The 13533-nt window shown below is 38.0% G+C and overlaps 1 protein-coding gene across 1 annotated transcript in view; it reads right to left on the reverse strand.

Moving 5' to 3' along the window:
• Nucleotides 1–13533, reverse strand: part of LOC103597636 (small subunit processome component 20 homolog) — a 94753-nt gene that overhangs the window by 73559 nt on the left and 7661 nt on the right. Inside the window, 7 exon segments of the mRNA XM_008581502.1 lie at nt 2896–3001; nt 4601–4689; nt 4818–4973; nt 8784–8962; nt 11233–11310; nt 12370–12504; nt 12717–12863. Of these exon segments, the coding sequence (XP_008579724.1) occupies nt 2896–3001; nt 4601–4689; nt 4818–4973; nt 8784–8962; nt 11233–11310; nt 12370–12504; nt 12717–12863 (890 nt within the window).

The raw sequence follows: 13533 nt of genomic DNA on the forward strand, positions 1-13533 counted from the left end.
GTCCCTATCTTTCTGGAACTCACATCCTGGTAGAAGGTAGCCGATCAATAGATAAACCAGCCAATCAATAGATAAGCCAGCAATAGATAAACCACGGAGAAAAGAAGATCAGGGAAGGAGGCTGGAGAGAGACGGGCGTGTGGGGTGGAAGGGAGAGGATGACCTGCACAGTGGAGCACCAACGGATAAGGGGCGGCCATGGAAAGCAGAGCCCAAAGGAACTGAAGACACGGCTCAAAGGATATCTGGAAGAAAAGCACCTGGGCGGAGGTAACAGCGATGCCAAGTCCCAGTCTGACGTGTGCTTGTCTGTAGAACACCAAAGAGGCCAGTGTGGCTGGAACTGAGTTAACAAGGAAGAGCGGCTGAAGAAGCCCTGAGGAACACAAGGACTTTGGATTTTGTACCGGGTGAGATGGAATACCACCACAGCAAAGTTTCTCAGCAGTGCCACTGCCGACAGTCTGGGCCAGGTAACTCTTTGCTGTGGGCTGCCCTGTGCACTACAGGTTGCTTGGCAGCATCTCCAGCCTCTGCCCACCAGCTGCCAGGAACAGTGCTTCCCTCCCCCAGCGTGACAACCAAAAAGATCTCCAGAATTGCCCCCAGTTGAGAAGCACTGTACCAGAGAGTTGTGAGCAAAGGAGGAACGGGATCTGTGTTACACGTAAAAGAATCTTTCCGGTGCTGGGTATGGAATAGAGAGCAGCAGGCTAGGGTGGAGCCAAGGACACTCATTAGGAGGCTAATGCAATAATCCAGACATGAGATGGTGGTGTAGACCTGGGTTTCATTTTGACACTTTAGTTTCCTGTCTGTAATGATAATGGTACCTACATCTCATGGAGTTATTGTGAGGATAATATTAAATAATGTACAGAAAGTATTCAGAACAGGGACTGGCACATAACAAGGACACAATAAATGCAATTATTAAAAATTACTATTACCATATGCATTGTACAATTTAATCTCCACCAGGTAAGTACTACTATCCCTTCCTTTTTTGTTGTTTTTCTTTTTTTTTTTTTACTGTTTCCTTTGGAGAGATAATGAAGTTGAGGTTAACAAACTTACCCAAAGCTACAAAGCTAGTAGATGGTGAAGGTAAGACTCAAATCTAGGCTATCTTGGCTGTGAAACCTAGTGCTTAGCCAGTGCACCGAGTACAGTCATGCAACTACACTGGAAGTTCACACTTCCACCCTCCAAAACAAATCCACTGCTGTTAGAGATCTCTGGACCTCTGAGGCTAAGACCTACCTGGCCGACCCCACTCCGTGCTATGTGTGTCTTTTGTTTCAAACCTCGACAGCCACCTACAATTGTACAATTTATACCAAAGACTAAAGTGAAAAGTTTAAACAGAATGGTCACAAAAAAGGGAATACATAATATGGTAGATATGGTGATGTCAAAGAAATACTCTTCCCTGAAGGAAGTTCATTTAAATCAAAGAAATGCTAACTTTGCCCAGATTTGGAAAGGTAAGGAGATTCTGGATTATTGCCTTAAGTCTCCTAACTGGTCTGCTTTATCACCCCCTACGGTCTCTTCTCAACACAACAACCAGAGTGATCCTGTTAGGCCTAAGTCACTCCCCTGCTAAAAACCCTCCCACAGTCTCCCCTTGTAAGGAGATTCTGGATTATTGCCTTAAGTCTCCTAACTGGTCTGCTTTATCACCCCCTACGGTCTCTTCTCAACACAACAGCCAGAGTGATCCTGTTAGGCCTAAGTCACTCCCCTGCTAAAAACCCTCCCACAGTCTCCCCTTTCACTCAGAGTGAAAGCCAAGGCCCTACAAGTGCCTGATAGCCATACAGAGTCTGCCACCTCCACCTCTATGTCCTACTCTCCTACTGCCCAATCCCTTGCCCCGCTCAGCCACTATGGCCTCCTTGCTGCTCAAGCCAGGAACCCACCCCTGAGATCCCCAGGTCTGGAACCCAGGGAGAACTCTACACCACAGATATCCTCATGGTGTACTCCCTCACTGCTTTAAGGTGTCTGCTCAAATGTCTCCTTCTTGGTGAGGCCTTCCCTATGTAAACCTGCTACAGTCCCTAACCTTTGCCTTCTCCCTGTCCTGACCCAGCTGTTACTCCACAAAGCACTCAGCACCTTGTAACATGCTATATATTTCACTTATTCATTCTGCTAGTGTCTCTTCTTGCTAGAATGTAAGCTCCATGAAGGCAGGAAGTTTTGTCTGTTTCATTCACTATGCTTCCCAGTGCCTAGAATAGAGCCTGGTACATGAGAAAAGCAAATAAATATTTACTGAATAAAGTAAATGAGAAAGTCAGCTTTTCCAGAAAAAGAAGTAAATGACTTCCCAGGTTTTCAAAAGGCCTCACTTTTACAAAGAGTATGTTATCGGCTCCTCAACAATGGCCCTGTCCTACTACCAAAATCAGCAGCTGGCTAAACTAAACTTAAAAAACAAAGAAAGAAAAACAAAATAAACAAATCAAAAAACTGGACTGTTTTGGTATGTAGCAAAAAAGACCACAGGAATGTTTCCTGAAATGCTGATCATGTCATGCTGAGGCAGAATATGAAAGTGGTGGGAATGTGTATGTTGGAACCACTAAAGAAGTTATGAAAGGTCAACAACATGCAGCGTTATGATTGGGAATAGTTGGCAATATAAACCCCTTAAACTTTACAAGACTAATCGACACACACGATAAAATACCCCTTTATAAAGAATCTGTATTTAAAGATCGTATCAAAAAATGTATTTAATTAAGGGATCTAAATCAATATTAAATTTCACTATGTGAATGCAACTCAGGTATAAAATAGATCAAAATGACTTTTACTTTCACAAAAATAGAAGCTTTCATATTTTATTCATCATTAAGCCAAAAGAAAGATATGTTTACTTACAATACTAAATTCTTTACATGCTCCACAGGAACCAAATGAAGAAGTTCAGAAGATTCTTCCAAACTTAGCAGAGTACTTACAGCTTGGCAAAGAACAAATAAGTTTCCTAAGGGAAGAAAAACAGGAGAAACCACATTACTTATTTCTTTGACATAATAACTATCAAACATCTCATTTATTTAACACTGCTACTTATAGAAAGTTCTTAAAGTGAATTTGTGCCTTCTAAAGAATTACCTGTCAAATGTCTGACTATAACAGAAAGAAACAGAAAAAGAAGTTTCCAAGTATTATATCTTTTTTTTTTTGGCAGCTGGCCAGTACGGGGATCCAAACCCTTGACCTTGGTGTTATAACACCATGCTCTAACCAACTGATCTAATCGACCAGCCCTATCTTTCTCAATATATACTCAGAAGTAGAGAATAAAAACTTATGTTCCATTAAGCGAGATGAGGACAAAATATAATGGCTCCACTCACTGGCAAAGCCAAAAGTAGAACTTTTGAGCAGAGTAGACCTGCACTTTTCAAAAGCTAAGAATTTCAACTAATAAAATCAACTCGTGTTGATTTCATTTTTACAATTTATAAGAAGTCATATATCCAGTGGCAACTACCCAAATATATTCAATTAATGATATTAATTTAATACTCATTTAATTTCTATCCTAGGGGTCTACAAACTATGGCCCATGAGTCAGATCTGGTAGGCAGCCTGTTTTTACATAGCCTGCAAGCCAACAATGTTTTTTACATTTTTAAAGGGTTTAAAAAAAAAAAAAACAAAGAATAAAAAAACAAAGATGGACTGTGGCCCAGTTAACATAAAATATTTACTCTCTGGTTCTTTACAGTAAGGTTTTGCCGGCCCCTGCTCTAGACTCTAGACCAGTGCTGTCCAACTGAACTTTCTGCAGTGGTAAAAATACTTGAGCCAATACGTAGCCACAATCCAACACGGCAGCCACTAGCCACATGTGGCCACTGAGCACCTGAGATGTGGCGAGTCTACTTTATTCTCTCATATATCAGGTTAATATCTAACACAGAATGTAGCACATTAATATTTAAGTAAATGAATGACTACTATACACGTATTTAGCAAAAAACATTGTCCTTGCCTACTTTTAAATTACAGGGTAGTGGGGGAGACATGCAATAGGAAATGGCATTTTGGGCAGGGCAGCCTAACTATGCCTGGAAGAGGCATGAAGGCCTCCCTAGAGGTGTTGTGCTTGAGTTGAGTTTTGAAAAATAAATAAGAGTTCACTGAATGACAAAAGACCTAGGAAGGTCTCCAGGCAGAGGGAACACTTGCAAGGGCAGCCAGAAGGTTGTAAAAGAACGTGTCTTGCTCGGTCACCAAATGGAATGCTTGGAGCATAAGGTGTATCCCAGAGGCAGGGTGGGCGTGGGAGACGGGGTACAAGATGCGGGCTGGGACTCGAAACTGAGCAGTCTTCTATGCCATGGCTTCCTTCTGATAACAGACCTTCCTTACGTTCAGGCCACCCCGACCCTTCGCCACATTATGGAGTACAAGTGAAACACATCCATCTTCTCTGTTTTCCCAGATCAATCTTACAGGGGGTTACACCAGGACGCAATGTTAGTACTACTCTCTGGTATTCCATGTTGTTTACAAGTTACTTTGGGTGTGACAGAAAAGAAAGAGAAGAGAACAAATGGCGATTGTAACTGACCTTTTCCAAAGCTCCCTTGGTCAACAGTCATGAAGAGCGACTCTATGAAGCATGTGACTAGTGGTATCACTGTCTCTTTCTCAAGGGGTCTGTCCAAAAGGGGAAAAGTTCAAACTGGCATTCATGGCTTTTTCACAGAATGGCAAGGAACGGCAAACATATTTTAACCAACACGTCAAGCATCTCTTTCAATGTTAAACACAGTTTATTTCCTTACCTAACATGAGGTAACACTACAAGTGCTGCCCAAGACTGTGAAAGGTGAGTGGTATCTTTATTTGGGGGTAACTGAATTACAGATAAGAGATGGTCCAACACTGGAAACTGTTCCCTTCCTTTCTTGGTTCGAGTCATCTTCTGTTTTCTATATGATCTGAAGGATGAAAAGATAAATAAACGTTTAAAACAGGAGAAAATGTCATCCCTCATGCCCTGTAAAGTCTGAAGTGAAATGGGTTCCTTTCCACTGTGGAGCTCTGGGGGAGCCTGTGGCAGTGGAGGTTGAATATAAAGCATTTTTAAAATGTGGGTCATTTACTGATTTGCAGTGAGAGGCTTTTTCAACTCCATTGGCTCTACTTCTTTCAACTTCTATTTTAATTTGCTTCATAACTTAAACCAAGTCTTTTCTAGGTTTAGGTAATATTTCTCAGCTTTGTGCTGCTGGGCATATTTTTGAGAACTGAAGATGTAGTTCACTGGAATGAACCGACTTCCTCATTCCCCCTTTCCTTTTTGACCTGAATTTTACTACTTCACAAATGTAGAATGATGGTGCAAAGTTACCATGGGGAAGCTGACAAATACCACCAAAAAGGTTATGATGTAGAAGTAATTTTCCCCTGCCGCTTTAATCTGATGTATCGTTATTCAATGACCTTTGCTGACATGCACTTGGTTTGGGGTATCTGTTACTCTGGTACTGTTCTTGTTGGCCTCTGTTGAATTTTGCTCTTGTACTATTCCTCAATCCTATTTGAAAGAAAGAGATCTAATCAAAAGAAAAGTCATAGAAACAGTAAGTAAAATGATTTGTTTTATACTTTATCATCCATGTTCAGTTTGGTTAGCTTGCAAAAGTGAAATATCAGGTTTTTACTCCTGTGTCCTTTTTTATCTTTAAAATGTATCACAAAGTTACATTCTCCTTTGTCTCATACTTATTAAGATAGAGTATTTGAAAATTATGACAGATAATTAAGTTAACTGTCAATTCCTTAAAGTCACCACATCTTGACACATAGCCTTTTTAGTAGTAAATATCAGGTTTTTACTCCTGTGTCCTTATCTTTAAAATGTATCACAAAGTTACATTCTCCTTTGTCTCATACTTATTAAGATAGAGTATTTGAAAATTATGACAGACAATTAAGTTAACTGTCAATTCCTTAAAGTCACCACATCTTGACACATAGCCTTTTTAGTAGTAACCATGACTCAACTATCTACAAAAATCTCACAAAATATTGAGATGCTTAAAAAAAAAATCAGTTGCCATGTCATTTCCCTGCTTTACCACACCTGCCAATGAGCTTCTCCAATAAAATCCATACTCCTCACCTCATCCTATAATGCCCTCTATGATCTGACCCTCGCCTACCCCTCTCGCCCTACTCTCCTTCTTGCTCACTGCTCTTCACCCACATCGACTTTCTGTCCCTCAAACATACTAAGCCTATCTCAGAGCCTTCGCAGTAACTCTTCCCTCTGCCTGGAAAAGTCTCTCACCCAGATCTTCACAAGGCTGGATGCTTCCATCATTACAATCAGTTCAAAGGTTCCCCTCCAGAGAGAAGCAGTGTCATCTCTCCATTCACTCTCCCTCTCAACCCCCTTTCATTTTTGTTCTATCTCTCTCTAAAATCATTTTGCTTATTTGCTTATCTGCCACACCACATCCTTCTCCCCCCGCAAAAAGAACTTTTTCTTATTCATTGTTTCGTATCCAGTGCCTGACACTATAAATATTTGTCAAATGGCAGAATAAGTTTATCTTCTAAAGAGTCTTTTCACATTTATAATCTCTTTTTATTCTTACAACAAACCTGTGAAGTGGGTGGATGGAATGTTACTAAGAATATTCAAACTATTATTTAAACATCTTCACAGAAGGAATCAAGACAAAGGTGGCCATTCACACTTATATCTCTGCGGGGGGTGGGGTGACGACACAGGGATGTTTTCTCACAGAAAGAAATACAGAAGTTGTGGCATCTGCCTTAAGTTAACATACCTACATTTATTTGTTTATTTATACCATGCCACATTCTAAGGAGGATTTGAGACTGTGATGACCGTGTTAGAAGGTCTGACAGGCTCAGACAGTCCCTTGGCTCCACTTCATGGAAGCCAACCAACAAAGCAGCTCACTCCCATTGTACACAACCTAGAATTCTGACCACTTGCAAGAAATGTGCCTGTTGGAGATTGGTGCAAAATTGGAATAGAACAGAGAACCCAGAAGTAGACCCACACATATATGCCCAACTGACTTTTGACAAAGGTGCAAAAAGCACTTTAACAAGGCGGAATAGCCTTTTCAACAAATGTTGCCAGAAAAAGTGAACATCCACAGAAAAAAAAGAAGAAAAACTTGACCTAAACCTCAAATCTTATGCAAAAGTTAACTCGAAATAAACTGTGGACTTAAATGTAAAACATAAAATAACAAAACTTTTAGAAAAAAAAATAACGGGAGAAAATCTTTGGGACCTAGGGCTAGGCAAAGACTTGATACCAAAAGGATTATCCGTAAAAGAAAAATTTAATAAATTGGACTTCTTCAAAATTTAAAACTTTGCTCTGCAAAAAAGCTTTGTTAAAAGAATAAGAATAAGCTATATATTAGTAAATAATATTTGCAAATCACTTATCTGACAAAAGGACTTGTACCTAGAACATATAAAGCATTCTCAAAACTGAACAGTAAAGAAACAAATAATTCAGTTAGAAAACAGGCCAAAGAAACGAACAAATATTTTGCTAATAGAAGATAGATGGCACATGAAAAGATGCAACATCATTAATCACTAGGGAAATGCAAATTAAAACTACAATGAGATATCATTGCACCCCTATCAAATAAAAAAAATAGTGATGAATACCAAAAGCTAGCAAGGATACAGAAAAATTTGATCACTTATATACTGCTGGTAAGAATGTAAAATGGCACAGCCACTCTGGAAAAATGTTTGGCCCTTCTTATAAAACTAACCATGTACCTATCACACAACCCAGCAATTCCATTTTTGGGTATTAAATCCAGAGAATGAAAACATGAATATTCATAACAGCTTTATTCGTAACAGCCAAAAGCTGGAAATGATCTAAATATACTTCAACAAGTGAATGAGGAAACACATTATGCTACATCCATTCCATGGGACACTACTCAGCAATAAAAAGGAATAGACTATTGATACACACAACTTGGATGAGTCTCAAGGGAATTATATTGAGTAAAAAAAGCCAATCTTAAATATACTACATAAATCCATTTATATATTATTGAAATGACAAAATTATAAAAATGGAGAAGAGATTAGTGGGTGCCAGGGGTTAGGGATCCTGGTGGTGATGGAGCACTTCTGCATCCTCACTCTGATGGTGGTTACGGATCTATACACATGATTAAACTGCATAGAACTATACATACCTATATGCACACATACTCAGATAAGTGCACGTAAGACTCATGAAATCTGAATAAAGCTGGTGGATTATACCAATGTCAATTTTCTGGCTGTGGTACTGCAGTGTACTTATGCAAGATGTTACCAACGGGGGAAACTAGGTGAAGGGTATACGAAACCTCTCTGTACTATGTCTTGCAACTGCACGCCAATGTACACTTATTTTAAAATAAAAGGTTAAAAAACTTAATAGTCACCTCTTTCTTTCCCTGAGCGCCCACTTGGTATAAACAAAGTTAACAGGTTTGTGTATCCTTCCACATGTCTTTCTATGCTTATATATGTATTTTGTTTTTACTTTGCAAAATGGGATCATACTACCATGCTATGTGTATAGTTAGTTCTACAACCTGCTTTTCTTACATAACAATTTATAGTGGACACCTTTCCAGTTATTATACATACAGCCTCATCTTTTTACAGTATTCTTGATGCACTGTATTTTAATGGGTAATTTTACCAATATTTCAGGGAACAGACTTAGAACTTACCCCACTGTCTGTTGTGAGAAAACCAGAGGGTACTTTTCAATTGCCATCGAGCCAGCAGTGGGAGGTGCTGCTTTGTTGAGAATGAGCTTTGCCAGAATGGCCAGAGCTTCATCTTTGACCACAACATCATCAATCAAGAAGCAATTGTCAACATATGAGAGAAAGCTTGGTAGAAAAAGCTAAAAAAATGAAAGGAAACCAGATTTATTAACAGGTATAAATTTCAGAATATCTAATAAAGAGAAGATTCCAGTACTTGCAGAGAGAAAAAAGAAAAACAGATCATGAACCTCTCTATAGGAACAATGGAAGCTAAAGACAACACAGCAATGCCTTAAAAACTCTGAGAGAAAATGACTTAGAATCTAAAATTCTATACCCAGACTAGTGTGAGGAGAGAATAAAGACATTTCCAGATGTACTAAATCTCAAAATCTGACCTCCATTCACCCCTCTCAGGAACCTCTGGAAAATATATTCCATCAAAATAAGAGAGAAAACTATAACAAGAAAAAAAAAAATGGGTCTCATGATACAGAAGAGACGCAAAAAGAAGTCCTAGTATAACATCTGTGCAGTGGGCTGAGAAAGCAATCCATTCAGACTGAAACTGCTCCAGGAAGAATGTCTCCAAGAAAAAAGAAAAATAAATAAAATAAAATAAAAATTGAGCTGCCAATGAGCTGCTAAATTATCTAACAGTTTGCTATGTGAAAGGTATTTATAACACTGTTAGAAGACAGACTCATTGACCAGTTATTCAAAGAAAACAATTTTCAGTTTTTAAAGAATGAGGCTATTATAAACTCCAGGAAAAATAAGAGAGTACATTTTTTAAAAAGTACATATAATCATAAAATACTCCTTGTTTATAAGGATTAAGCTTGTGGTCAATATGGATTTAACCAAAATTTGTGATATAACTCTATTGGGAGGATGAGGAATATAAAAGAATTAAAACCCATCTATTACAAGAGGAGGAAGTCTGCAGATGAGAACTAAAACTAACAAATCAAGGAAAAGCAGTATATTCAGGTGATTCAAAAATATAAAGTAAATACCAGAAAAAAATAGCTAAAAATCATTAGATGTGATTGCTGCTGGTGAGTAAGATGGAAGTAGAGAATAAATGACTGCCTTTTAGCCTTATTTGACTTTTAAAACTACATACATATAGTACTCCTACAAAAATAATACTTTTAAAAAAAGGCCGAAGGGAACAGGAGAGAAGGAAAAGATGTAGTTGCTAAGAAAACCAAAGTAAGATAAAGAGTCTTACTGAGCAGAAAGAAACAAGATCTAGGACTTGTACAAATAGGTGTTTCTCTGAGACAAATGAAAGAACATATATTATTACATTATGAGAATACATATTATGAGAATACGTATTATTAAAGACTACAGGGAAGATGAGAGGACAGATACAGAGATAAGTTTCCATGAAGTATACTGTAGTTACAAGTTATAAGGAGTGGCAAATGTTTGATGGTGAGGGAAAAGGGATAAAACAAACTCAGGATTTAACAAGAAAGATTTCCACCTCATTCTGCCAGGTATTTTTTTTTTAATTGATAATTTTCTTTTTTATGATACAAAAGGTAGAATACAATATACTCTGTAATTTGGTTTCTTACACTTAAAATATCTTAAAACATTTTATTAGTAGTACAGAGATCTTTCTCATTCTTTTTTTATAGCTGCATGGTATTACATTGAATAGATGTGTCATATTAAATTTAACTAGTCCTCTAATGATGATAATTTGGAATGTTTCCAGTCTTTTACTTCAAAGAAAAACCTTATAAATATGTCATTTTGTAGGAGTGCAGGTAAATCTGTAGGACAGATTTCCAGAAATGAGATTGCTGGGTCGAAGGGTAAATGCACTTGTTATTTTATAAATATTCTCAAACTGCTCTCTGTAATGGATGTATGCCAGGTACCTATTTTGTAGCTATGAAATGAATTCACAACCTTCCTCCAACGCAAACTGTTTCAGAAACTATTTTCTATGCTTCAAATTCACATAAAAGTTCTCTAAACTGGTCAATGGATGTATGCCAGGTACCTATTTTGTAGCTATGAAATGAATTCACAACCTTCCTCCAATGCAAACTGTTTCAGAAACTATTTTCTATGCTTCAAATTCACATAAAAGTTCTCTAAACTGGTTTTTCAATTTTACCACATTGTTCTGTAACTACCTAAAGTATTATTAAAAAACAAGTTGGCTACTGGGTATCATTTTAAATGCCTAAGCATATGGAATAAAGTTTCACCTGTAACCTAGAACTGAGTATAATTTCTTTAAAAAAAAATTGACTAAAACATCAAGCAGTTATTCTGATCCTCTCAAAAAACTAAACAAAAAAATCACAGGGTTTCAAATTTGATTATTTTATCATGACAGATTTAAAAAAAAATACTCAAAACTTAATATCTTGCTTACCTGCTCAAACTGCTTCATAGCAAACATGACTTCAGAAAAATCCAAAATTAAACGTCTTTCAAACCTGCTTTCAAAAATCTGCGGACGAGTTAAAACTATTAATGTAACGTACACAGAGAGACTTTCCCCATTCCCCACAAAAAGCAGCTAGAAATAAAACCCCAAAAACAACATAGCAGCTCGAGTAAGGGAATGGAGGCACACTTCAATCAGTATTCTGTTCAAATGCTGGCTCTTCTCCAAAGGAACTTACACAGAGGCGAGAAGGCACTCACTATATTACTTGACTCTGCCTAGGAGCTGAACAACTCTTTCCCAGCTCCAGAGAATTACAAAAGGGCAAGTAGCATAACCTTATACCTTCCCAAAAGGTGTATTACTGCACTACATGAAACTAGGAAGAACCTAACTGATCTATTTCCAATCCCACTTCCCTCCAATCCATCTTCTGAACTCACTAAAAGGAAAATCTCATCAAATCACGTCCCCGCTTAGAATTCTTTCTGGGCCTTCTACTACTTGCAGGATAAAACTCGACCTAACTTTTCAAAGCCAAGCAGAGCTTTGCTAATATCACATCCCACCTCTTCCGAAGTCCATGTGCCCAGTCTGCATACACTCACATGAACAAGTCTTTGTTGCTCCCTCTCCTAGTGTTTTCTAGCCCTTTCTCTGACTGGCAGGCTGTTATTTAACCTTCAAGGACTATCCCAAATAGAAGTCCTTCGAAAGCTTTCTCTATTCCTCAACCCCCAGCAGAATTAATAATTATAACTCAATATATCTACAATAGATTAGTTCACTAGATTATCACTACTCACTCCCAGGCCCCCTTTCCAAACAACAATCAAAAACCACAGGCATCGTAGTGTTCACCCTGAAAACCCTAGCCCACACCCAGCACGTGGTAAGCTATACATGTTCATTAAACATTTGCTGTATAGACTTAGCTTTTACCACACTTCATTTTGCTTATTTCCATTACAGCATGCAATTCACATCTCCTTAACAAGATTATAAATTCCTTGAGGGCAGAGCCTTTGTCACACTTCATTTATATTCCCCAGCAGGCTTGCTCAATGCCAAACATAGTATTAACTAGTTAACTACTCAATTAATATTGTTGAAGTAAATTACTTTTTCTATGGTTTCTTTGATGAGGGTCTCTGGCAAGGGAACATTTTCACCTAAGATCAAAGCAGAAATTACACCCAAGAGGGTCTCCCGGCAAGATGTGGAGAGATGAGCTATTTGTAACATTTGAGACAATACCTGTAAAAATAAAAGAAAAAACAATGCATACTTAGCAATCAGCTTTTTAATTGATTGACTGATTGATTGATGAATTGCAGCCAGACACTATGGGGATATGAACCCTTCACCTTGATGTTAGAAGGCTGTGCTCTAATTAACTGAGCTAAAAGGCCACCCCGCAATCAGTTTTCAATAAACAGACTCTTAAGCATAGTAAGCTGGGAACTCACTTTACAGACATCAGTAGGTTTGGTTATCTTTGATCCATTTCCATATTTCACGAGTATCAGATATGCTTCTAACAACCTTTTTATCTGTTCAGAACTTTCACAACAGTTAGTTTTTGTTACTTTTGTATGTAGATCCAGGAGGGATTCCTGCAGAGACAGAATTTAAGAGAGAATTACTATAAAATATCAAATCCGATAATGAAAATATCGTGTGACACAGTTCAACTTTTCACTTTCTTTTGCTTTGGGAGAAAAAACCACATTTACCAGGAGTCACTAATGATAATAACAGCTAACATTTACTGAGTGCACTTTTCCAAATTCTTTACAACCATCCTCACGGCAACCCTGAGGTAAGGAATATTATTACTCGCATTTATCAGTTGAAAAGGCTGAGAAATAGAAACTTCAAATAACTTTCCCAAGTCACATCAGCAGTAAGTGATAGAGCCAACATTCAAACAGAGGAAGTCTGGCTGCAGAACCTTCCTTAACCACTACGTTCTACATCTCAAGATATCATATCAAATAAAAATAGTACAGGGGTGGAGGGAAGGTAAAGCTTAGCATGTGTACAGAAGGATAAAGAAAATATAGCTAAAAGATGATCTCCAGGAGTGCCCTGCAAAACCAAGAGCAACAGCAATGAACTCTTAGATTCCCTATTACACACCCATCCTTAAAAATTAGAACTTACTTGCAAACATTCAAAAAATGCACCAAAATTTTCCTTGTAGATGTACTGCACAGTGGACTTGACCATGTTTTTCAGTGTTTCTCCAACTAAAATCCATGGTAGCTGAGTTTCTGTTTCAGT

Source organism: Galeopterus variegatus, unplaced genomic scaffold (assembly GCF_000696425.1).
Source record: "Galeopterus variegatus unplaced genomic scaffold, G_variegatus-3.0.2 Scaffold2373, whole genome shotgun sequence".
In the NCBI taxonomy this organism is placed as follows: Eukaryota; Metazoa; Chordata; class Mammalia; order Dermoptera; family Cynocephalidae; genus Galeopterus; species Galeopterus variegatus.